Below are 26,189 nucleotides of genomic sequence, written 5' to 3'. Positions count from 1 at the left end.
AATGAAATAGAGGAGGTATCTCTGTCAAGAACATGAGTGTATTAAGGTTTGGTTTTGTAAGAAGGCACTAGAACTCTGCAGACTCCTACTAGGGTGGATTGTGGAGGGTGAAGGCCCAGCTCAAGAGGCTTCAGAAGAAAGCAAGAACTGTAACAGTACCTCAGCAAGAGGCCACCCTGTGATATTTTGGCAAAGAATTCAGTGGTCTCCTGCCCATGAACTTGCCTGAAGCTACCTAAAATGTAGTGGACTAATGTCTTTGGCAGAGAAAATCTCAAAACATTTTAACACTGAGTCTCTGGAAAGGTTATTACTAATAACTCTTACGCAAATTTACAATAAAAAAGAACAAGGTGACAAAAAGAAAATGGAGAGAAAATGGGTACCAGGAAGCATGCTGTTACAGTCGAGGCATGCACTGAAGGTAGGCTGCAGAGGTTTTAGGAGATCAGCATTGGCCAAGGGAGACCTCCTACTCTGCCCTGAAACTATGGGAAGGATGCCTACCCTCAGTGCAAGATCCACCCAACCCAGCTACGCTTCCAACCTGTGAAAGGAAGAGCCTGAAGGTTGCTGTTCCTACGGAGCAACTGCTTCAGTGTAGGAAAGCTGCTAAAGCCACTGAGACTGAGCAGTGCGGGGCAGTGCCTAAGGCACTGTGAAGGGATGACACATATAAGGGCCCAAGCACTCTACGATCCTCCAAACTAAATGTTACAGGAACCAAGGCGCTCTTGCTTTTTTCACTCAATCTCAGCTGCTGAAGGAGCACCTAAGCTACAAACACAGAAAAGAAATGCACAGGGCCACGGGGAGAGTTGTTCCTCCTCCTCCTCCTCCTCCTCCTCCTCCTCCTCCTCCTCCTCCTCCTCCTCTTCCTCCTCTTCTTCCTCTTCCTCCTCCTCCTCTTCCTCCTCTTCCTCTTCCTCCTCCTCCTCCTCCTCTCCTCTCCTCTCCTCTCCTCTTCTCTTCTCTTCTCTTCTCTTCTCTTCCTCTTACTTATTTTTTAATTCCACTTTGGATTTTACTGTCCTAGAGTATACTGCTCTAGAAATTATTTCACCTTCTCTCAAAATGTTACAGAGATGAGTGGAGACTCTTGGATAAGTAAAGTATGGCTTCAGGTCGCAGCTCTACTGTTTACCTATGTAACATCTCTCATGCTTCTTAACCTCGTCTATTAAATATGAGACACCCAGCTGTTATCTTGGGGGTGTTTTGTTTTGTTTTGTTTTGTGTGATGTGTGATAAAATACCATGGCCAAAAGTGAGTTGGGAAATTATTTTGCTTATCTTCCAAGTAACTGTTCATCACTGAAAGAAGCCAGGCCAAGAACTCAAACAAGGCAAGAACTGCCTCCAGAGGCCATGGGGCGGCCATAAAGGAACGCTGCTTACTGACTTGCTCCTAATGGTTTGCTCAGGCTGCTTTCTTACAGAACCTGGGACCACTAACCCATGCTGGCCCCGCCCACAATGGGCTGGGCCTTCTTCCATCAATCACTAATTAAGAAAATACCCTAGAGATTTGCCTACAGTCCGATCTTATAGATGATCCTAGTGTGAGTCAAGTTGACATTAAAAACTAGCCAGCACAATTGATGCCGTGTCAAACTGACACACAAACCCATCACTGTTCAGCCATAATTTATCACTTCTTGTTCATCCTCAAAAATCACACATTAATTACAATATAAAACATTCCAAATTTTAAAAGTTCCACAATCTTTAAAAATTCAAACACTTCAAAGTCCAAGATCTCTTTAAAATAGTCAAAATCTGTCAACTGTGGGGGCCTGTAAAAAAAGAAGTTGCTTTCTTACTTAAAAGAGATGAACCAGTACATAGTGACAATCTGAACAAAACCAAACCAAACTCCAACAGTGTAAATAACTCAATGTCCAATGTCTGGGGTTCACCAACAGTCTTTTGGGCTCCTCCTAAGGGTCTGGATCTCTGGTTTACTCTCTGCACCCACTCAGCTCATCTTCTAGACTCAGGCTGTCTCCACTTTGGGGTTGCTGCTGTCCTTAACCCTTTTCCAGGGTACCGGCACCTCCAAAAATTCCTAGCTCCTCTCTTGCAACCGGTTTGCACTTTCACCAGGAGCCTCTCTTGGGCTTTGTGAGCCTCAGCCCTGCCACAAGGTGCCAAGCCTCAGCTGCTCTCTATGAGCCCTTCAGGCCTTTAAAATCAGTACCACCTGGGTGACTCTTACCAAATTGAGCCACCAGCACGAGGTGCAAACATTGCTACCTCAGGGTCTGAGGACTGACCCTGGGGAAGCACTTTCCAGAAGGCTTCACGTAAATGGTGCTGGTCTCTTCTTATCACAACTGGTTCTTCAGCCCCAGATGACCAGCATCCAGTGTTCCAGCAAAGGTTTTAGTAGTGCTTTTCTCTTGTTCACGGCTGACTCTTCAGCTCCGACTGACCAAACACCACAGACTCGTCACACAGACAGCCTGGTAGAGTCTTCACTTCTCTCTGAAACTCTACAAGCCAGAGCTCCATCTTCTGAACTGCTCTCAACATTCTTATCTCCCAAGCTCCTACAAAACTTGAGCATTCACTCACTGATCCCTGAGCATTCAATGTCTTCACAGCCCAAAGTTCAAATGCCACCACAGTCCTCCCAAAAGCAGAGTCAGGTCTCTCTATGTCAACAGTAACCCTCAACCCTGGTACATTTTCTGTCTTAGGATTTTTACTACTACGATGAAATTCCACAGCCAGAAGCAAGCTAGGAAGGGAAGGGTTTGTTTTGCTTACATCTCCATGTAACCGGCCATCACTGAGGAAAGTTGGGTCAGGAACTCAAACAGGGCAGGAACCTGGAAGCAGGAACTGATGCAGAGGCCATGGAGGGGTGCTGCTTTATTAATTACAACTTGATTCAAGCCAAAGTCATTGGAGAGCAGGGGGCCTCGATGGAGAAAATACCTCCATAATCTAGCTGTAGACAGGCCTGTAGAGTATCTTCTTAATTCGTTGTTGATGCGGTGCCATAAGAGAGCAAGCCATGAGGAGCGATCCATTGAGAAGCACCCCTCCATGGCTTCCGTACCAGCTCCTTCAATGATGAGCAATGATGTGAAACAGGAGGCCAAATAAATGCTTTCCTCCCAAGTTTCTTTGGTCATAGTGCTTCATCTCAGCAATAGGAACCCTAACTAGGACACTTCCCATGGCTTGCTCAGCCGCCTGTCTAATAAAACCCAGGTCTACCAGCCCACAACGCTCTGAGACCTCCCCTTATCAATCACAAATTAAGGAAATGCCCTATATACACCTGTCTATAGCTGGATTTTGTGGAGACATTTTCTCAGTTGAGGCTCCCTCCCTCCTCTCATGATCATAGTTCATATCAAGTTGATATAAAAATTAGCCAGCACACTGGCTTATAAGGTTGTCACTTAACATGTGGCAGATATCCCAATGGCTTTATCTTGATACACAACTTTCCACAGGCCAAAATGGCAGCCCGTTCAAAGTATATATTTCATATACATATCTGTTTCAGAGTTTGTTTCAGAGAGCGTTAGAGTCATCCAGGAATTTTTGTGATTTTTATCTCTCAAGCCTGACACACATGCGAGTTTTACTTCAAAGAAAAAAGAAAAGCGACCTGGACATGTTGGTGCCTATAATCCTAGTACTCAGAAGGTGAAGGAGCTCAAGTTAATTACAGCCACATAGTAAGACTAAGGCTAGCCCAGGTTACATGAGACTGCCTCAAAAGGAGTTGGGGGTAGACATAGGTCACTACGATAGCACTTGGTGCATGGTTTAAATAAACATTGTTCTCTTGTCCATCTTGTGCTCTTAGGGATTTCTGGTCACCTATCACTTTCTGCTCAGTGCTGGCCATCTCTCCTCACAAATCGACAGCATCCTTCTAGCAATCACAGTGGTTTTGTCCCTACTCTACAATACCAGGGAATGTCTCCTTGTTCATTTTATGAACTGCAGATGTTTGCATTTTCTACACCTGCCAATATAAAAAAAAATGCAGGTAAGCAAACTGAGACTGTAGACTTTTTTGCACATTTACTACTAATAAAAGCAGATATGTATTGACGGAAGCTAACCAGGTCCCGGGCACCACTCTATTTGACATGTGTCACTTGATTTAATTCTCACCAGGGCTCTGTGACGGAGATACTTCGTTATGCCTGTCTTTATAGCTGAACAGACTGGGGAACGGCAATGGTAAGCTTCTTGTCAGAAGATCAGCTGCTAGGAGGAGAGGGGGAAGGATGCCAAAGCTAGGCGGCTTGGCTATATCATTCTGCACTGCCTTTTGCTAAGAATCAGAGGTGAAGCAATAAAGAAATTGCAGGTGCAGTCAGAAGAGACAACAAAGCCTTCAGACACTCTATTCAGCCACATGGTGTTGAGTCCATCGATGGCTTACTTGGTAAGATTTTGGGGTGTGTGTGTGTGTGTGTGTGTGTGTGTGTGTGTGTTACATGTATATATGGCTCTACTCCCTTTGTTGTTACATACAAACTGAAACCACATACAGCAAAAAAATAATAACAATTTTAAGTTTGGAAGATAATGATCCAAGTCTCTATGAACTCCATAAACCTGATACATTTGTTCAGTGCCACTTAACACCAAACACACACCAATAACATTATATGATGCAAAGATAAAAGAGGCGTCACCTTAGGGTTTCCACGGTTGCAAAACGCCATGACCAAAAAGCAAGTTGGGGAAGAAAGGATGTATTTGGCTTATACTTTCAGATCATAGACCATCTTCGGAGGAAATCAGGACAGGAATTCGATCAGGGCTGGAACCTGGAGTCAATAACTGATGCAGAGGCCACTGAGGCATGCTGCTCTCTAGCTCGCTTCCCCTCGCTTGCTCAGCCTACTCACTTATAGAATCTAGGACCACCATCCCAAGGATGGCAGGACCCACAATGGGCTGGGTCCTTCCCATTGATCACTGAGAAAATACCTTACAGTTGAATCTCCTAGAAGCATTTCCTTACCTGAGACTCCTTCCTCTCTAATGACTCTACTTTGTGTCATATTAACACATAAACCTGCTAATACAGAGGTGTGTGTGTGTGTGTGTGTGTGTGTGTGTGTGTATATATATATATATATATATATATATATATATATATAGAGAGAGAGAGAGAGAGAGAGAGAGAGAGAGAGAGAGAGAGAGAGAGAGATGGATGCATGCAATCACTACTTAACAGTCCTTGACATAGAGAAGTTCTGCAGGCAGACAAAGGTGAAGTAGATACCACTCCCAAAACCTACTGCTTAGGAAGAGGAATGGATCTGCTTAGAGTTCTTTACATTCTGTTCTTGTGGGTTCCTAAGAGCACATTTCCCATCACCCTCAATCCCATTTAGCCACCCTGTCCAAGACAGAGCCTTCCATTTCTCAGCCGGTTTTAACCAGACTGAGACGGTTCACTTATCCGAAGTCTCCGTCCCCTGCCATCTTAGCCCTCAATGCTGGCTTTCTAGAATCAACATCGAGATGGAGTCCTTCGGTTCCTCCAGAGACAGTCTCCACTCTTATCGATGACTATAAAATATCAGAGTGGGACCAAGATAGTGACTTGAAGGGACATTAGGAGACACTTTAGAGCACCCATATTTGTCTGCAAATGAGCTTCCGAGGCACAATGAATTTATTGACAAATACATTGAAAAACTCTACACTTCTAAAAATATATTCTTAGATACATCTATCTTTCTTCTATGCTTGTTTGAAACTATGAGACAAGGTCAAATATCCTCTTCCCTGGTTTTGACTTTTTTCTAATACTAAAGGATATATACTTGAGCTGGGCATGGTGGCACATGCTTGTGATCAAGCGATCAGGAGCCACAGGAAGGAAGATCTGAAATTCAAAGCCAGCCCAGGCTACAGAGCAAATCTGATGCCAGTCTGAGCTACATAAACCTTGTTTTACAATGTATTTACACACTTAACTCCACCACTTAGATCGATGAATTTACCTTCTCTATGAACACTTTCAGAAGGAAATGTATTTGTGTAGTAATATATTTATCCAATTTTTCTGGGCTAGTCATAATTTCAGTCATTATACTCACCAGCTTCAAACCCCATGGCTATGTTTTTATAATCATGGCACAGAGCCGTCTACCAGGACACACAGGAGCAGTGACGGCGAGCAGTCAGCTTCTGTGATGTCTGTCCCCGGGTTGTTTCCAGGTCTAGCATGCCTCCATGCACTTTCCTAGGATATACTTTCATGTTGGCTTTAAGAGACTGCAGCTTTGGGGTTGGGGATTTAGCTCAGTGGTAGAGTGCTTGCCTAGGAAGCACAAGGCCATGGGTTTGTTTACCTACTCAGGAGTTCTTCGTGTTGAATCAGAGCCAGTTCATTGTCTTTATACCAACTTCTAAAGCTAAGGGTGCCAATGCTTCTGACAGGGCGGCATTTTTGCCCAGAAGTCACAGAAACTAACTTCATTTTGACCCTGTGGCCATGGGTGGAAATGCCCTAGGGCAGCGGCTCTCACCCTGTGGGTCTCACTGACTCTGGAAGTTGAACAACCCTCTCACAGGGGTCGCATATCACATATCAGACATCCTGCATATCAGGTATTTACATTATGAGTCACAACAGTAGCCGAAATTAGTTATGAAGCAGCAACTCGAATGACTTCATGGTGGGGGTCACCACAACATGCAGAACTGTTAAAGGGTCGTGGCGTTAGGTAGGCTGAGAACTCTAAAGTCTAGATCGATCTGCTGAAATTACTCTAAGAGAAGATTCAGTGCCAAACTTTCACAGGTTTTGGCTCAGCAACTTTAATTTACCGTTTGCAAACTCTCAGATCCGTTAAAATACATGATGGCACATTTTAAATCTTTCAGAAATATTGTCAAAGACGCAACTTCAAAAGATAACATCTAACACTGAAATCTCTAACAAACTCAACTCCTGCCCTAATATTTTCAGGAAGCACGAAAGCATTTATGTCATTTTTTTATTTCCCCCATTATTTCCCCTTAAATCGTTTTAAACTTTCTAGACCATAATCTGCTTTTGGTGGCAATACTTAACAAACTGGAGAGATAAATTATCATTATACTATACTCTGCCTTCATACTTCCAATTAATAACACTTACTAAGCACTTCCCTGTCTCCAGATTTAACATCCCTTCCAACCTTTGCAGTATTCCACTGGCTTATGAAGCAAATTTGATACTGGAGGATGCCAAGGCACAAAGCTTATTTACCTAGAGCCCCAGTGCTTGAAGGACATGAAGAGGAATCCACCAATTCTTCCCCAGGCCATTCCCTTGGCTCCGTCCACCTATTGATTGGCATTTGGGAATGAGGTAATGCAGTCACACAGTGTGCATCTGACCTTGCTGCAGGTGTCTGATACTCCATTCCAGTCCTATAGACTGCAATGAGAATTCTGCCCCTGACCTTGTTCTGCCACCAGTCTGTATTGCTGCCATTCATACTTTCGTTGCTGCCATGGGCACTTTCTTTCAGAATATGAAGGAAAGGGAACTTAGCCCTATTATCATCACCCCAATGGTATTTAGGAGCCAGGACTCAGCAGCCCAAATATGAATGCACCATTTAAAGGTTATGGCAATCAAACTGGGTTTGGTTTGAAGAACCATTCTAGAGATTAAGGAACTGACAAGTCACAAGACCAAGCGTAACATAAACCTTGAGATTTTCAGCTCAAGTTTGCAAAAAAGTCAAGGTTTTGGAATTTTAAATTAAGATGGTTTTGAATCACATGCAAACATGGTCTCATTTCAAAAACTTCCGGTTATCATTAGAAAAGCCAGACACTATATGCTTAAAATTTATTTACAGTTAATAAGTTAAAAAGCAACACACAACCAAATTGTAAATCTCATTCATATGCACATTAAACTGTCCAGGGAAACACTTCAGTTCCATTACAAACAATTGTGTTCTAATGCACTTAAGACATAACAGCTTATCAAAAAATATCTGAACACACCAATAAAGGAAATGTTATGTATGTATGTTCATCAAAAATCACCGATTTAAAGAACACCATAACAACCCTTAAGACAACAAAAACCTTTTAAGTTCAAAATTGTGATTTTTTTGTATTCAAATATCTTAAAAGTTTTTTATAAAGTTTTTTGAAAAATAGTAGTATTATGTACACATGGCAAATCAATAGGTATGAGCTACCAGCTTAAGTCACACTTGTCCATAGAATACTGCAACAGACAAAATAAATAGGCACCACGTCAGCAACACTGCACTATCAACACGGAAGCTTGCCCTCAGCCGTCGCCAGGCCATTGGCTTAGCAAAGTAAAAGTAAGTTGCTGGGTGATGGGGAGGAGGATATAAATGACATTGGGAACCTAACAAGGTTACCTTGAGGTGCCAGTCACCACAAGTAGGAACTCAAAAAGTCAAGAACTAAATAAAAGCTTAGTGAGGTGATGCAGCCCCTCCCAGGTGAACTCTCTACTTGTGCCATGAGAGATGAGAGAGGGGAAAATAACATCTTTAAAAACTGCCCACAAACCAAGCTAGAGTATCTTTCTAGTACAAGATCCAGATGCTTTGTCTTAAAGGCCACAATGTCAAGTTTTCTTTCCACAATCTGTCCCAAGGTACCCAGGAAAAAAAATCCCACTTTCTTATAACAGGCTCATTGGCTACATTAGATGTGTCTTCTTATGTTCAAAGCTGCAACATGGGTTTTGTTGCAGAAAAAAAAAAAAAACTTGGCAAAATAAAGGTTCTATTTTTGAGCCATCTCAAACTCAGCATTGGCAATCAAACCTAAACTTTAGTCAGTCGGATCAATTAGCCAAAGAAACCATTATGCATACGGTAAACTGCACTAAAGTACCAAGGCGTGAGAGAAAGGGATGTCAAAAAAATCTCAGTAAAAATGAATGCATGGTGTAACTGGTTACCTGTCCATGGTGGGCTGAGGTAAATTTTACCGTCAACCATGTTTAATTTCAGAGTCATCTGGGAAGTATCTAGATAAATCCCATGTTGAAATTACATTCTAATATGGCCATTGGATTTATTTCTTGTTATAAAACTATATACACATGAAGTGGTACAAATGCATTTTCATCAGGTGCTAGTTAGCTATAAAAGTTAACAATATATTTTTTGGGAAGAAAAATCCTATGTCTCTGAAAGACATTTGGCAATGGAAGCTAATAACCAAGACTGTCTCAGCTTCCCATGACAGAACTCTTAACACTCCCCCCTCTCATGGTGACCCACTTTTCCTGTACTCAAGTAACGGTATTTGTAACAATGTATCATTGAGTGGTGAATAAAAGATTGAGGCTTGTGGGAAACTGGCATAAAGTCATATATGTATTTATATGTGTGTGTGTGTATTTTTACAAAACAAAAACACTAAAGTCACAGCTCTTTTTATGAACTATTAAAAACTTAAAATACTTAATTCAGAAAGCTATGCCATTGAATTCTAGGAACACAAGAGTCAAAACTGCAACTCTCATTATTCTAAGAAACTGCCAAGCAGAGATAAACCTTAGCGTTGAGGGCCTAATAAGTTCCAGCCCTGTATGAATGTCCCATGGCAGAACACTTAAATCTGAAATAACAGTGGTAGAAAAACACTATTTGACCCTTTAGGTATTGCAGAAAAAGCTGGCTGTGGCACCACTGGCTAAAAAACCACCAAGTCTTGCTGCCACCAATGACCAAAGGCACTTGGATAATCAAGAACTCCACTCTGGGCCATATGGTATACACACTATTACAAAAGTGTACAAGAAGGGTCAGTACTGTGTGGCTCGATGTTTTGATTCCTGTGGCCTTCAGCTATCGAAGATTGCAAACACAATTATGAATGGGAAGAAGAGAAAAAGAAAACTCATAGGACAAAATGTCAACCAATTGTCATGGTTTTGAGAAATACAATGAGTATTAGTTTAGGCATTTCTTGTTATTCAACAACAAAGAATTAAGATCTACTTTTCTGCCAAACAACTTTGACCAGTTATATGGAACCAAGAAATGCCCCTGCCCCTCCCTATAGATCATTCACAGTTCTGGGAATTCTAAAGGGTATTCTGTTTATCTACAATGTCCACACGTATTGATCTCTCCTAAGAACCCTCCATCTTAATTCTCTTCCCATCAACAATCCTGAATTTTATTTTAGACCAGGACGTGAGGTCAAATCACCTCCAACTGGATTCCAGTCATTCTTGTAGCCAACATATTCAAAATTTATTCAATTTTTATCACAAGTCATGTGGTTCAAAACACTTCAATTTTATTCAATTAAAATGAATAAAGTAAGTCAACTTTTCTTAAAACAAAACTTTTAAAGAATATTCTACCATTTTACTTAAGGAGCTCAGTAAATATAAATATTAAACTTCAATATAAAACTTTATATATAAACACCTTAACTTTTTTTTAAGTTGTACTTTGCATCTCTTGGTAATCACTGAGCTCATGAAATTCAAAGCCATACAAATCCTTACATTAACAGTCATAAGCTTGAAACTCTTAAAAGAGACGACCTTGATCAAAGCTTTGGAATCCAGTAAAAATTAGAAAACGAGTGGGCTTCAGAATACCCTGAGCGTACACCAGCACTTCACCAGGAAACATAGTCGATCTTCTGTCCAGAAAGTGGGGCTGACAGTCAAAAAGAAAACAGAAGGGGAATTAAGGAGCAAGTAAAATTCTGGCTTTATTACACAAGCACGAAAACAAATTCCTTTGGAGAAAAAAATTGAAAAAGTCTTCGGAGGACTTCCAGACCGGTGAGGTAGAGTCCGAGAGGGAGAAAATGCACGTGTCCCTCCAGGTTCTGGAGACGTCTCCATCCGGGTTGGGAAGCAAAGAGACTTCTGTCACGGGTCCGGCCGTCCCGTCTGGCCGCAGGCGTGGGGGCTGCACCTGTCCCGATCCCGGACCGCGGCGCCGCACCGCATCCAGGGGCCTAGTTCGCGCATAAAGTGCACCAAAGGGGGCCGGTTCTGTAAACTTTCGACTGACATTAGTCCGTTCCAGCGCGCGGAAGCTACCTCGGGCGGCGGCCGGCAGGAGGCGCCGCAACGCACATCACACCCGGGGCACCGGGAAGCGGCGGAGCCTCACCACCGGGTCCAGGTCCACTCGCAGCACTTGGCGCGCCCTGCGCCGCGCCACCGCCAGGCTGCGCTCGCCCCACACGTCGTCGCCGACGCGGATGGTCGGGAAGCTGGTCAGCGTCGGGGTGGCCGCCCTCCAGATCTCCTCCAGGGTGCGGCCCCCGAAGCAGGACGCGGGAGGCCCCGGCTCCGCAGCGGCGGGGCGCGGCCTGCTGGTGCCCGCAGCGGCCGGAGCTCCACGGCGCCTCCTCCTGGGCGTTGCGCGCGGGCGCGGCCGGCGCGCGGGGCGGCTGGCGGGCGCCGGGGGGTCGGGCACCAGTGCCCGGCACGAGGAGTAGCCGTAGACGTCCTTGCTGCGCAGGATGTGCGGGGAGAACTGGTGCTTGAGGCTGCAGAGGAAGCTCCAGAGCTCCGCTTCCGAGCTCATGAACTCCGTGCTGCTGGGCATGAAGAGCTTGAAGGCGTCGCCCAGCGCCTCCGTGCTGCCGGCTAGCGACAGTTGCGACCGCGAGTACACCACCTTCTCCTCCAGCGCCTCCAGACCGGCCCCTCCTTCCGCTCCGTAGCCGCCGCCCCAGGCGGCCCGGGGCCGGCGCCGCCGCCTCTTCACGCCGCGTCGCATCGGAGGCCGCTCGGGGCCGCCCGCCGTCCCCGTCTGCGCCCCGCTCCTCCGCGCTCGCTGGTGCTGGCGCCTTCCGCCCGGCGCCGCTCGCTACTTTTCTCGCCTTGCCGCCCCTCCCCCTCGGGGCGGAGGACGCGCTGGATGTCCTGTGGCCGGGCTAAAGATGGCGGCGGCGGCGGGCGCCCACCCCGGGGCTTTGTCATTGGACGGCGCCCGCCCCCTCCCCTGGCTTCTCTTTCTTCTCTTCTCTTGCCTCCTTTCGCCCTCAGCCTTTCTTTAAATGGGCCCGCCTTAGTCCCCGCCTACCGCGGCCTCGGCTCCTCCCATTGGGTGCTCTCAGAATGAAGGGCGGGGACTTCTGGGAGAGAGGCCAGTTCCTGGAACATGGTGCCTGTGGTGGGTAATGGTGATGGTCCTGGAAGGCCAGTCAACCATTGGATAGGTCCAAGAGGGTTGCCCTGTCAAGAGAAGGAAGTGGGTAGGCGTGAGCTCCATGTTTGGGGGCGTTGTGGGTGACTGGGTGCAGCTGTGGGTTGAGCTGGGGTAGTCTACCAGTCTGAATAGTGAGAACCCAAGACCTGATAGCCTAACAGCCCAGAGAGTTGGGTCTAAAACTAGAGGGGATGAGCATTTCACGAGTCCCTTCTAAAGTCTCAAATCCTACTTTGGCACCTTCATATGCTTTGCCTCTCCTGACCCCATCTTTCAAGAAGACTAAGCATTCAGGCATTTATGACAGTTTCCTTCTGGGCAATGGAACCATCTTGGCACATTTAGGAGATACCGATCATTGGGAAAGAAAGACTTTATGAACTAAAAGAGTCTGCTCAAGTTGAACAAGCAGCAATGGCAGCAAAGCCATTCTGCTGAAAGAAAATATATTTTTTTTAAATCAGAATGCTATTTCATATTTCAGTTGGTATTAAATTGCCCATTTGCTGCACCATCTCTATCCTTGATGTAGTATTCCTCATAATCAATAAGATTCTTTGAGAAGAATACATTCTTAAGAATGGATTACCTTTTGTATTTGGGAAGACAGTAGTAGACATTCTTTTTGTCAGTTTCTCTATTCACACTCAAGCCGCTGCCTATTCACGTAATAGGCACTGAATGCATACCGAATGAATGTACGAAATAGCACCGACCATTTGAAATGGAGTGCAGCCCTGAAATTGCTTAGAACGAGGTAATTATATATTTTGCATTTATATTGCAGTTTTCTTTGAAGTCCTTTAGACGTCATTATTCCTCATGCTGGGGATCGAACCCAGAGCCAGAGCCTCACACATACAAAGACAGGACCCTACTACTGAGCTATACCCTCCAGCCCATAAGATTTCTGTAAAATGTTTAAGGTTTTCTAAAAAAAAAAAAAAATTACATGTCCTGCTGCTAGAATGTTCTTCAGTAAGCATCTTTATTTTGCAGCACACAATGCCAAATTTTTGTGATTTACATACAGTTAATAGTTCCTTTAAATATTTGAGCTGAGGGACACCTGGCTCAGTCTTCTCGTGGCACAGATGAGGGAAATTTAGAGCCGCGGGAGTTCATTAAGATGGCTTGCAAACAGCAGGACAGATGCTCAGAGCTTTCTGTCCCTCATCTAGAGATCTTTGTATCTCACTGCTGGTTTTTCCACACTGTGCTGTGCTAACTCAATACACATGCTTTATGCATTTTCAGTGGAGTGACCAAGGACATAGCTGTACCCCTGTCCACACTTCCCACCCACAACTGGGCAATTTTAATCCGCCCTGTACTGGACACGGATAATACTTTGTTTGAACCACATAACATTTTGTTTAGTTTCACTAAAAAAGTAAAAAGGAATAAAAGAGGAACTTGCTTTTCTATACCAAAGCGCACACTCCACACAGTAGGCTGATGGCAAAAATAAAAAACAGTGACCATGAATCAGTTTTCCATGTACCAAAAGGGTGGTGGCCTTATAAAGAGAAAATTATTTTCCTAGAAAAGCATACTTTGCTCTCAGAACAAGATTACACAGACAATGACTAGCTTCCTATCTCCTCATGAAGGAATTACATTGTAACCACTGTATTCATAGCTAGTTCTCGTGGTAATTCTGAGAACACATAATGTGAAATTTGAATAATTTCTGTTGGAATACAATAGAATGTCAATTTCTGTGTAGATGGACACAGGAAATCTCACAGTAAGCTAGTAGACTGTTGGGGGAGGGCTTTGTAATGAGAGAAAAGGATAAATTAGAATACAGTCCAAGCTTCACATGCCACGATGTTCACCCTTCTATGTTAACTATAAACTCTTTGGGTCTTGCCACATAAGTATGTACCATGCATCTGCATTACGAATTAATCTAAGCCAAGTAAAATCACTACAGACATTGACAAATTGTCTAACTTTATCTTTGGGTTAATATCTCATGTCTTTAAAATTGTTTCTTGAGTGGTGGCCAAAATAAAATATATATATATGTAAGCTATTTTATATATACATATGTTATATCTATGTAAGGTATACATCTATATAGATGTATGTATAATATATTACAAAATTATGTAATATAATCCATATGTGTACATGTGTGTATATATGCATATGTGTGTATGTGTATATAATGTGCATATATACATTAGCTCTGGAATAAAATCGACTTAGCACCATATATCTTTACAATTAAGAATTCTTAGATGCTGCTTTTGACCTTTCTGCATCAGCTTTGCGCAGTGGCAGTATCGTAGCCAATGAGGTTTATCCGAGGCACGGTTATTGCTAATTGAAAACTTGACCTTTCTGCATCCATGTTCTCATCTACAAAATGAGATGTAACTTATTCTTCAATAGATTGCTTATTAGGTAATACTCATATTAAATATGCTATAGTATCTGAAACATAGTTAAGCATTTAATGAACTATAGCTACCTTTATTTGTCTTATTTAACTTTGAGAATTTTATTTGAATTATCCCACATTTCAAGCACTGTAGTATAGAAAATCTAGAAATTCGGTGGCAGCAGGAGTGGAGAGTAGTGTTCCATGAGGAAATTTAAGAGATTACCCAACAAATTGAACAATCCACATTCAGCTGGGTATACTGAGACACCAAGAGGTCTGCCCAAGGCTACAGAACAATCCAGAAGGAGACTGAAGTCTAGTCTCTAACACAATTGTTTCTAGCATCCTAAATGTGTATTTAATCCTATTAATTAATATTTATCTTTTAATTTAAATGATGCTGGCTAGAGCATGATACATCAAGAAAAGAAATCTATCGTTATATTCATTTTAAAGTAATCTAGATTTTTCTACAAAGCATCTAAAAGCACCCGTGTGTTCTAAAACCGCATAATCTGTAATATATTAAGACCATATAATCCAATATGATAGAAATCCCCCTTCTTTGAAGATGGAAATCATCTATTTTCCTGATTGTTCCTGAAAACCCCAACTAAAAACTCTAGGCATCACACATCAAATAAACACAAAAAGACAAAGGTGGAAAGAGCTGGCTGCTCCCAAAAGACTGTGGCTCTCTGAGTTTCCCTTCCACATGTGTCAAAAACTGGATGCCAGAGACAATTCAGAAATGCCCACATATCAAACATTAGAACCCTCTTACAAAATCTACTCTAGCCATGAGACCAGAGAAGGGCTAGCCTAGAAAAGTGGGAAGTTTTCAGTTAGGGTAAAACCAAAACAACAAAAAATCATAAATTGAAAAGGTATGACTTCTACCCTCGCCAGGTTATAAAAAGGTACCCCATATCCAATTTTTGCATCCTACCTTAATGCACCTCTGCGGGGGGTGGCATTGTACAAGTCCAGATGCATCAGGACAGCTTTTCTCACTAGGCCATAAAAAAGGAATCCCTATTCACTGTCAATGCAGAAAAGTGGAGACCAAAGCCAAGATCCTCCCTCCCTAACCGCCATTACCCTAGGGGGAAGCCAGACAACACCATCCACTCTTAATGAAGAGCCACTTCCACCCCCTCAGTGTCACCGGAAGCAGAATGACAACCCGAAACTGTTTTTGTTTTTTCTGCCAGTACTAAGGCAGCTTTCCCCCCATGTTGTAGCAATGTTAGACAAAGCCAACTGAAAGAGCTTTAAATAAGACTTGGAGTCCATAACGCAGTGCCTTAAAATATGTACGGTTCAGTTGGGAATCACTTATCAGACAATCTTAGCTGAATGAAAAATCTGTAGATGTCAACAAGACGGGAGTGATGGCAGAATCACATAACAAAGATGATAAAGTACCTGCCATAAAAATACATCTAATAAGTAACTGAGCATCCTAAGACAATTGAAGAAACAAGGCTATAGCAAGGAAACAAAATCTCACTAAAGAGGGGATACAAAAATATAAATAGAAATTTTAGGGTAGAAATCCCACAGACACAAAAGGACATTCGGCTGTTGGCACAATATTAGAATGGGGCTGGGGTACAGTAAAGAACTGGAGAACCCGAGGATGAAGCAGTAAGTGTAATGCACTAACCACAGAGAGAAAGTAAATAAAGCATAATTGAGCAAGGCCTCGGGGTCTAGAGAACTGAGGTCTGATATTTACCTCACCAAAATCCGGGCAGAGATAAGGGCTGATGAAACAGTAGCTGAAAATCAAATTGACATATTTGAGAACAAGCCAAGTTAAAACCAAAGAATGCCACATTGATCCACTTCAGCGTTGACCTGCTGAAAAACAAAAGCTATTTTAAAAAATGAAATCAGCTTAATTAAGGATACCTTACTTACAAACAGTATACACAGTTATGATTTACAGTGGAAGACCAATTTAAAACATTTTTCCCTTGAAACCATGGGTGGAGGACCAAGAAAAGTAGGTGTATCCTTTCCATTTTCCATGTGTCTCTTCCATCCAGTGAGAACAACCTTTAAAAATCAACGAGAGATGAGGACATCCTCACAAAAAGGAAGACCGTTTGTTGCAGGTAAACAGAGTCTAAAGAATAGCAAAAACAAGTCAAAACCTCACCCCCCCAAAAAAATGAATAGTTAAGGTCATCTTCTAAATAGAAACAATACAAAGTTTCTGAGCACATCAGGATCAAAGAATTCTGCAGGCAAAAGTATGTGTAAATACCAAGTCTTTCTCCTCCTACATCCGTTCTCTAACTTATGATTGATGGCTATCATGATGGAATGTTTACTCTTCCAGAAATTCACAGGGAAAAAAAATGAACTATGCATGAAGCAACCACTGGTAATTCTGCATGCAGAGATAAACTGGAAAACATAAGCTACAATGGAATTATATAATTCAGGTACCCACACAGAAAGGGAGAAAAACGTAAAATAATGGAGAACAGCTAACAAACTGAACAGAAGATAAAAAAGAGAGCGCCTTCCAACATTTATTATGATACAGATTTGCTATACTGGAGACTCATTCTGTTTCCAACTCTGGCCCTGTTGGCCCTGACTACTACGATTCTCATGGTACCACCAGGTATTAAGACTATTACATTCCTCTTCGCACATTAGCACACCTGAGCAATCCTTACCACCTGCAACCCTTTTTCCTCCCTGAGGCAGCTGACCAAAGTCATCTTGTCTACCCACTCTTTCTGTTCTATGAGGGCCAGGGGGATTGGCAGCATAGCTTTCTGCTTTCTCCTCTGGCTCCTTGCCCTCATCCCTCAAAACTGCCGTTATTAAGAGGAAGTTGTTGCATCTCTGTTGTGTTGAGGCAAAAGGCAAGTTGCAAATTATCTCAATAGCAAGGGTACATCACTCATATTTTTATTTATTGGATGTAGCAATACTTCCACAGTCCCTGTTCATAGAGTTCTTTGCCACTTGTCTGGTTTGAACCCCTCAGGGTCAGATGAGAGAAACACATGAAAAGGCTGCGGTTGTCATTTACAGGTGATGACGCAGAAGCAAGGTAAGCTGAGCTGCTGTGTTCAAGTCAAGGGCTGTGTCCTAACTTAGTATTCCTCAAAGGATACAACTCTTTCTTCCTCTATCTTGTTTCACATTGCTTGTAGGAAAGGTACTTACTTAACAACTATATCTTTGGCTATCTTTAAAGTTTACCCCTTTCCCTTTTTATCCTTTTTTCTGATTTTTTAGCCCCGATATGAAGAAATGAGATCCTTTATTAAGATACCACATTGCTTTTATAGAGAGAAATTTTAATCCAGCAACATGGCTTCTCTGACAAGGGAAGGTGTGCCTTTAGCACACAAGGACGCCTTTAATCCCAAACAATGACACCTAATTGAGGGGCAGACAAAGTGGCAAACCACAGAAAGATTTGAAGGGATGAGTCAGAGATAAGCTATACCCAATTCTCAAGAAAGCAGACAGGAAAGAGAGGGAATTTAAGAAAGCATTGAGGGGAGAGAGGCAGTTCAGGTCAGAGGAGTTGAGTTGAGTGCAATTCAGTTGAGCGCAGTTGAGCTCAGTTCCAAGCAGAGCAGTTTGGTTTGTGGAGTTCAGGGGCAGTTTTTCCAAATAGAGCAATTCAGTCAGAAGCCAAGAGAAGCAAATCTGAATCAAACAGCTTAGAGAGGAGTTTGAGTCAGAACAGCTGAGTTGACCAAGCCACCCAGAGTTCAGAAAGAGCTGGAAAGGATGAGTTTATTCATCAGTAAGTCTTGGAGACTGAAACATTTTAGACTGAGATTAGCAGGTGGAGGCTGGAAGCTGAAACCTTCAAGGTCCTCAGAGCATGCAGAAAATTAGATTGCACAGCAGCTAGAAGATTCCAGGCCTAGGCCTAGGGATAGGTAGAACAGAGAAGAAAATTCTTCTGGGCCAAGTCCAAGCCATGTATTCACACAGCTTGAGTTCAGCTCTCATCTCATCACTTCACCTGAGGTGATGTTTACACTTTGAGATTGTGCAAACAAAAAATAGAGAAGAAAAAATTCTTTAAAAGGGGGATTCCTGCAGAGAGGAAACCTTTAGAAATCAGAGTTTCTCAACAGTTTGGGGAAATGGTGTAAATGTAGCTGATATGCTGCCCTAGTCTGTGCCCATATGCCTTTGACAGCTGGATCCATCATGGTGCTGTCAACCTGGAAAAATGCTGCATGTGCTCAGACTGACCCAGGGCTCCCTCAGTACCACTTCCTTCAGGTAATGACCATCGTCTCCCTGACTTGGCACACATTTGGAAAAAAGGCCTCAAAATAGCATCTAATATGGGAGGGAAAGAAGAAGCAGGTTAAAATCTCAGCCTGTTCTGCTCCTCTGGAAGAGCCAGCAGCCTTAGGAATATGCAACCAGCTCTGCTCTGTCTCAGACACTGATCCTCAGGGAACTGGGAAATGCCTGCCAAAATAGGAAAAGCAAAAACCATTTGCTTCCTCCATTCTTAGTTTCCTTTCTTCAAAGCTTCCCCACACAAGAACTTGTTCCTGCTTAGCCAAACATACTTTCTCTTGTAAAAGAGCTTTCTAAAGCGTATATATCTGGAGGGAAGCCTACAGTACACCTCGCTAAAGGCCACGGTTGTGGACATGATTGCCAAGTTAAGAGCATCAAGAATCCCAATTAAGACAAGCCTCTGGGCATAGACTTGGGTGCATATTCCTAAGGCTGCTGGTTCTTCCAGAGGAGCACAAGCTGAGATTTCAATCCACTCCTTTCCTTCCCATACCAAATGTTATTCTGAAAATTCCTTTCCAAATGTGTGCCCAGAGAGGGTTTCCAGATTAGGTTCTTTGAAAAATGCTCACCCTAAATGTGGATAGCACCATTTCATTGGCTGGAGTCCCAAACATCTGAACCTTACTACGGACTAGTTTTAACTTTGAACTCGAGAATGAGATGCCGCGATGCTGCATCCTATGTAAAATTCTCTTGCAGCTATAAAGCAAAAGCCTGGGAGTGAAGTTTAAGCTAAGGATAATGGGAAAAGCTAGAAGGTAGCCAGATCCTCAGAGACACTGTGAAGACTTCACAATTCTTAGATTGTCCACCTATCATCATCTAGTTAAAGAGTCGTAAAGGTCCTCATGACTTACATTACTGAGTAATTGCAGCCTGACACATCTGATACCACAGCCATGTGATTGTCACATGCATGTGGTGGTTCGAATAAGAGTGGCCCCTTTAGGCTCATATATTTGAATGCTTAGTCATCAGAGAGTGACACTATTTGAAAGAATTAGAAGGATGAGGTGTGGCCTTGTTGGAGTAGGTGTGGCTTTGTTGGGGGAAGTATGTCACTAGGAGTGGGCTTTGAGGTTTTTAAAGCCCATTCTAACCCAATGTTTCTAACATTCTGCCTAAGGATCAGGGTGGATCTCTCAGCTACTGTTCCAGGGACTGTCTGCATACTGCCATGACCCTTGCCATTATAATAGACTAAGCCTCTGAAACTATAAGCAAACCCCAATTAAATACTTCCTTTTATCAGAGTTGCTATGGTCATGATGTCGCTTCACAGTACGGAAGGGTGACTAAAAGAACTCCAATATTCCGAAGATGCCCCTGGCCGTACCATCACACCACTGACTGATAATGTTACAGATTTTGTTCACATCTCTTTAGATTTTTAAATATGTAGGAATGACTCATTTGAGAAATTTCTAGATGATAGGGTAGACATTCATAATATGTCACTGCGTCTTCAAACAATAAATACATGATTAATCTAGAGAAAAAATGTGGGAGGAGCAAACACCAAAGAGACCACCGAGTTGTGTCATTTACAAACAATTTTTCAATTATTTAACCCTTCTTTTGGGAACTTTGTAGCTACATTGCTGTAACTATTTTCCCCCAAATCATGGCCAGGACTGCCTCATCCTCTCATTCGCTGTCTCCTCAGCCCTCTCTTACTCTGTGTCTAAGGACTAGATTAGTAGCTCAATGACCCCTTCCAAGATGAGGAGTGTCACTACGTGATCTGACCACAAATTCCCAGTACTTCCGTCTCAAGAGAAAGCGATCAAAGCCAGGTATGGTAACACACACCTCTGATCCCAGCACTCAGGAAGCAGAAGCAGACAGCCAGCCTGGTCTACAGAGTGAGTTCCAGGACAGCCAGGGCTGCACAGAGAAACCCTGTCTAGAAAAACCAAAAGAAAGAAGAAGAAAAAAAAGAGGTGATTGAGGCCCCTCTCCCATATCATTTCTTTCTTTTTTTTAATTGCACATCACTCCTTTATTATACTGACCTGGAAAGAGACTTAGTTGTTATGCCCAAACGAGTTCTGAACCCACACAGGAGGGTCAGGCAGCTGGAACATGATTCAGTGAAAGACAAAACCTCGGACGTGATCAAGGGGCACTTCACCGCTACAAAACAAGGCAAAGGGATCCAAACACAGCACGAGGTACAAGGAGTTTATCCCATTTGATATGAGGAATGGCTTGTTTTCTGGTAACCACATAGGACTGTTTCAACTGCCACTAGCAACCTCCTCGTTGCTTTTGTGCTGATATATGCATATATACTTTATTTTTGTAAAAGTCATCCCAGAAACTGCCCCTGCCCTGCTGATTTCCCTTCTCTCTCCCCTGCTCTCCATACATAAGATCTCCCTCACCCCAATCATACTCTGCTTCCCATTTCTCTTCTACCCAGTTCCCTCTTTCCATCCACCTCCAATATCTACTTTGTTTTTCCTTCGAGAAATGTTCAATCCGCCTCCCTTCAGCACTCCTTGTTATTTAGCCTCTTTAGGTCTGTGGATTTTAGCGTGGTTATCCTATACTTTATAGCTAATATCCATTCATAAGTGAGTACATACCATACATGTTGTTTTGGGTCTGGGTCGCCTCACTCAGGGTGATATTTTCTAGTTTCATCCATTTGCCTGTGATATTCACGATGTCCTTGATTTTAATGGCTGAGGAGTATTCTACTGTGTGAATTTTCTTCATCCATTCTTCGGTTGAGGGACATCTGGGTTGTTTCCAGTTTCTAGCTATTATTAACAAAGCTGCTATGAATATAGCTGAGCAAGTTTCCTTATGGAATGTTGGAGCGTCTTTTGGGTATATGCCCAGAAGTGGTTTAGCTGGGTCTTGAGGTAGAACTATTCCTAATCTTCTGAGAAACCACCATATTGATTTCCAGAGTGGTTGACAAGTTTGCACTCCCACCAACAATAGAGGAGTGTTCCCCTTCCTCTACAACCTCTCCAGTATGTGCTGTTCTTTGAGTTTTTAATCTTTGCCGTTCGGATTGGTGTAAGGGAATATCGGGGTCGTTTTGATATCCTTGATGACTAAGGATGTTGAACATGTTTCTAAGTGCTTCTTGGTCATTTGAGATTCCTCTGAGAATTCTGTTTAGCTCTGTACCCCATTTTTAATTGGCTTATCTGGGTTGTCAGTGTCTAACTTCTTGAGTTCCTTTTGTGTTTTGGATTTAAGCCCTCTGCTGGATGTAGGGCTCTTTTCCCAATCTGTAGGCTGCTGTTTTGTCCTCATGGTAGTATCCTTTGACTTACAAAAGCTTTTCAGTTCCATCATTAATAAATAATTCAATGTATTAATTCTTGACCTTAGTGCCTGAGCCATTGGTATTCTGCTCTGGAAGCTGTCTGCTGTGCTGATGAGTTCAAGGCTATTACCTACTTTCTGTGATCCATGATCATGGGAGATCTTTCCATCTTCTGATATCCTCCTCAATTTTTTTCTTCAAAGACTTGAAATTCTTATCATATGGGTCTTTCACTTGCTTGGATAGAGTTAAACCAAGATATTTTATATTGTGTGTGGCTATGGTGAAGGGTGTTGTGTCCTTAACTTCTCGGCCCATTTATCAGTTGTATAAAGAAGGGCTACTGATTTCTTTGTGTTACTTTTATATCCAGCCATTTGGCTGAATTTGTTTATCAGCTGTAGGAGTTCTCTGGCAGAATTATTGGCCTCACATACATACATACATACATACATACATACATACATACATACATACATATATATATACATATATATATATACATACTATCATATCATTTGTGAGTAGTGATGCTTTGACTTCTTCCTCTGCAACATGGATCCCCTTGAGCTCCTTTAGTTGTCTTATTGTTTCAGTTAGAACCTCACAGTTTAGGTTGAAGAGATAGGAAGAGAGTGAACAGCATTGTCTTGTTTCCAATTATTGGAATTGCTTTAAGTTTCTCACCATTAAATTTGATGTTAGCTATTGACTTGCTGTATGTTGCCTTTACTGTGTTCAGGTATGCACCTTGTATCCCTGATCTCCTCAGGACTTTTTACATGAAGGGGTGTTGGGTTTTGTCAAAGGCTTTTTCAGTATCTAATGAAATCATCATGTGTGTTTTTTTTCTTTCAGTTTGTTTACATGGTGGATTACGTTGATGGGTTTTCATATATTGAACTACCCCTGCATCCCTGGGATGAAGCCTACTTGAATATGGTGGATGATGTCTTTGATGTGTTCTTGGATTCAGTTTGAGAGAATTTTATTGAGTATTTTTGCATCAATGTTCATAAGGGAAATTGGTCTGAAATTCTCTTTCTTTGTTGAGTCTTTGTGTGATTTCGGTATCAGGGTGACTGTGGCCTCATAGAATGAGTTTGGCAAAGTTCCCTCTGTTCCTATTTTGTGGAATAGTTCATGGAGTGTTGGCATTAGCTCTTCTTTGAAAATCTGGTAAAATTCTGTGCTAAAATTATTTGGGAGGTTTTTATTTCCTTAGGAATTATAGGACTGTTCAGATAGTTTACCTGATCTTGATTTAGCTTTGGTACTTGGTCTAGAAAATCAGTCATTTCATCTAAATTTTCCAATTTTGTGGAGTACAGGCTTTTGAAGTAAGACATAAAGAACGATTCTTTGAATTTCCCATGTCTGTTTTTATGTCTCCCTTTTCATTTCTGATTTTGTTAATTTGGGTACTGTCTCTCTGCCTTTTGGTTAGTTTGGCTAAGGGTTTGTGTGTCTTGTTGATTTTTCTCAAGCAGTTCTTGGTTTTGCTGATTCTTTGTTTCTAATTGATTGATTTCAGCCCTGAGTTTGATTATTTCCTACTGGGTGTGTTTGCTACTTTTTCCCCTGGAGCCTTCATTAATAATTTTAATTATTAATTTTTCTTTTAATTATTCACTTTAATTCATCAGTATGAGAACTCTCCGATTTCTTTATGAGGGTATTTGGTGCTACGAATGTTCCTCTAAGCACTGCTTTCATGGTGTCACGTAAGTGCGGGTGTGCTGTGCCCTCATTTTTATTGAATCCTAGAAAGTCTTTACTTTCTTTATTTCTTCCCTGACCCAGTAATCATTGTGTAGAGAGTTATTCAGTTTCGATGAATATTTAGGTTTTCTGTTGCTTCTGTTGTTGAAGTCCAGCTAAATTTAATCCATGTGTGGGGTTATTTTAATCTTCTTGTATCTGCTGTGGCTTGCTTTGTGTCTGATTATATCATCAGTTTTAGAGAAAGTACCATGAGTTGCTGAGAAGAAAGTATATCCCTTTGTGTTTGGGCAATATTCTATAGATATTTGCTAGGTCCATTTGAATCATAACTTCTGTTAGTTTTGTTATTTCTCTGTTTTGTGTCTGGCTTGATGACCTGGCATTGGTGAGAGTGGTGTGTCAAGGTCTCCCACTATTAATGTGTGGAGTTTGATGTGTGATTTAAGCTTTAGTAAGGTTCCTTTTGTGAATGTGGGTCCCTTTGCATTTGAGGCATAGATTTCAAAATTGAGATATCTCCGTGGTAGATTTTTCCTTTGGTGTGTATGAAGTGTCCTTCTCTGTCTCTTTTGATTGCCTTCAGTTGAAAATCTATTTTCTTAGATATTAGAATGGCTATGCCAGCTTTTTTCTTGAGTCTGTTTGCTAGGACAATCTTCTTCCAGCCCTTTATACTGAAATAATGATTTCTTTGTTGCTGGGATATGTTTCTTGTGTACAGCAGAATAATGGATTCTGTCCACATCTGTTCTGGATAGATAGCTCTTGCAGCTTTTTAAAATTCTTTCTTTATTCTGTATATTTAGTGTTTTGAATATTATGTGGCAGGAGGATTTTCTTTTCGGATCCAAACTGTTTGGTATACTGTAAGAAGCTTGAACATTTTAGGCAGCTCTTCTTAGGTTAGGGGCACTTTCTTCTATGATTTTGTTGAAGATGTTTACTGGGTCTTTGAGTTGGGAATCTTCTCCTATTCCTATTATGTTTAGGTTTGGTCTTTTCAGAGTGTCCCAAATTTCCTTGAGGTTTTATGTCATGAACTCTTTAGATTTTGTGTTTTCTTTGATCAATGTAATTTCTTCTACCATATCTTCTATGCCTGAGATTCTTTCTTAAAGCTCTTGTATTTTGTTAGTGATGCTTGTATCTTTAGTTCCTGTTCTGTTTCCTAGGCTTTCCATCTCCAAGATTTTTTCAGTTTGTATTTTCTTTGTTGATTCTGTATCCATTCTCAGATCTTGAACAGTTATATCATTTCCTTCACCTATTTGAATGTATTTTCCTGTATTTCCTTACGAGAATTTATTTATGGCCTCTTTAAAGGCGCCTATCATCTGTATAAAATTGGATTTAAGATTCTTACTTTGTGTTCCAGTTTCCTTAGGATAAGCAGGTTTTGTTGTAGCAGGGGTAGCTGGGCTCTTGTGGTTCAGTATTGCCTTGTGTCTTGTTAACTGTGTTCTTATGCTGTCCATTAGGTATCTGTTCTTCCCTGGTGCTGGCTAGATGATCCTGATGGCAGAAGAACTTTTCAGGAAGGTGGGAGAAGCCATGGGCCAGACAGTGGGGTCAGGGTATGCAACTCCACCCACTGTGCCTTAGGCAGACTGCACTGGCAAGGGACTGGTGGGGAAATATTACAAAGTGGTAGTTCTTGGGGCCTCCACAAGCCTCCACAGGGAAATAGAAGGCTCTTGGGATCCCACAAGGTTCCTTGGGACAGAACAGCAAGCTCAGAGATAGTCAGTAGAGCCCAGGAGATTTCGCATAACTCAATCCTGCAGGTTGTGTCCTGGACAGACCAGACTGAGAAGGAATTGTGGAACACTGTTCCAAGCTAGTTAGTCTAGGGGTCCTCAAATGTTTCCACAAGGAGGCAAGGCACTCACGGGGTCCCACGAGGCTCCTTTAGACCCAAAGAGTGAGCCTAGAGCTAGACAGCAGAGCTCAGGGGGCCATATACAGCTCATCTCTGTGGGCCATGTCACAGGTAGACCAACTAGAATGGGATTGGTGGGACACAGTTCCAAGCTGATTTGTCTTTGGGACCCCAAATGTTTCCATTGGGAAACAGGACACTCTTGGGGTCCCAAAAGACTCTACAGCTAGACAATGGGGCCATTTCTCTGTATGTTATATAATTTTGTTACTTTCAATTCTAGTTCTTCACCATAAGATAATTTTTATCTTAACATTCTAATATAAAATCCAGGGACAGTTGGAGCATTGGATTTTTTATTGTTTGTTTGCTTGTTTGTTTGTTGGCTTTTACAGATTAGGAATTATCTTC

The 26,189-nt window shown here is 42.2% G+C and overlaps 1 protein-coding gene and 2 pseudogenes across 1 annotated transcript; 2 read left to right on the top strand and 1 right to left on the bottom strand.

Moving 5' to 3' along the window:
* Nucleotides 1-7,826: 7,826 nt before the first annotated feature.
* On the bottom strand, nt 7,827-11,918 carry Ccdc71l (coiled-coil domain containing 71-like). Its single transcript, NM_001399142.1, is given in 1 exon segment — nt 7,827-11,918. A coding segment is annotated over 1 exon segment (651 nt). The 5' UTR covers nt 11,748-11,918; the 3' UTR covers nt 7,827-11,096.
* Calm2-ps3 (calmodulin 2, pseudogene 3) overlaps nt 11,889-26,189 on the top strand; it is an 84,928-nt pseudogene continuing 70,627 nt past the window's right edge.
* Nucleotides 14,454-14,583, top strand: LOC120093495 (U4 spliceosomal RNA; annotated as a pseudogene).

The sequence above is a fragment of the Rattus norvegicus genome, chromosome 6 (genome assembly GCF_021556685.1).
Source record: "Rattus norvegicus strain SHRSP/BbbUtx chromosome 6, alternate assembly SHRSP_T2T, whole genome shotgun sequence".
In the NCBI taxonomy this organism is placed as follows: Eukaryota; Metazoa; Chordata; class Mammalia; order Rodentia; family Muridae; genus Rattus; species Rattus norvegicus.
Note: the sequence above shows the minus strand (reverse complement) of the source record. Positions and strands in the feature narration are given on the sequence as shown.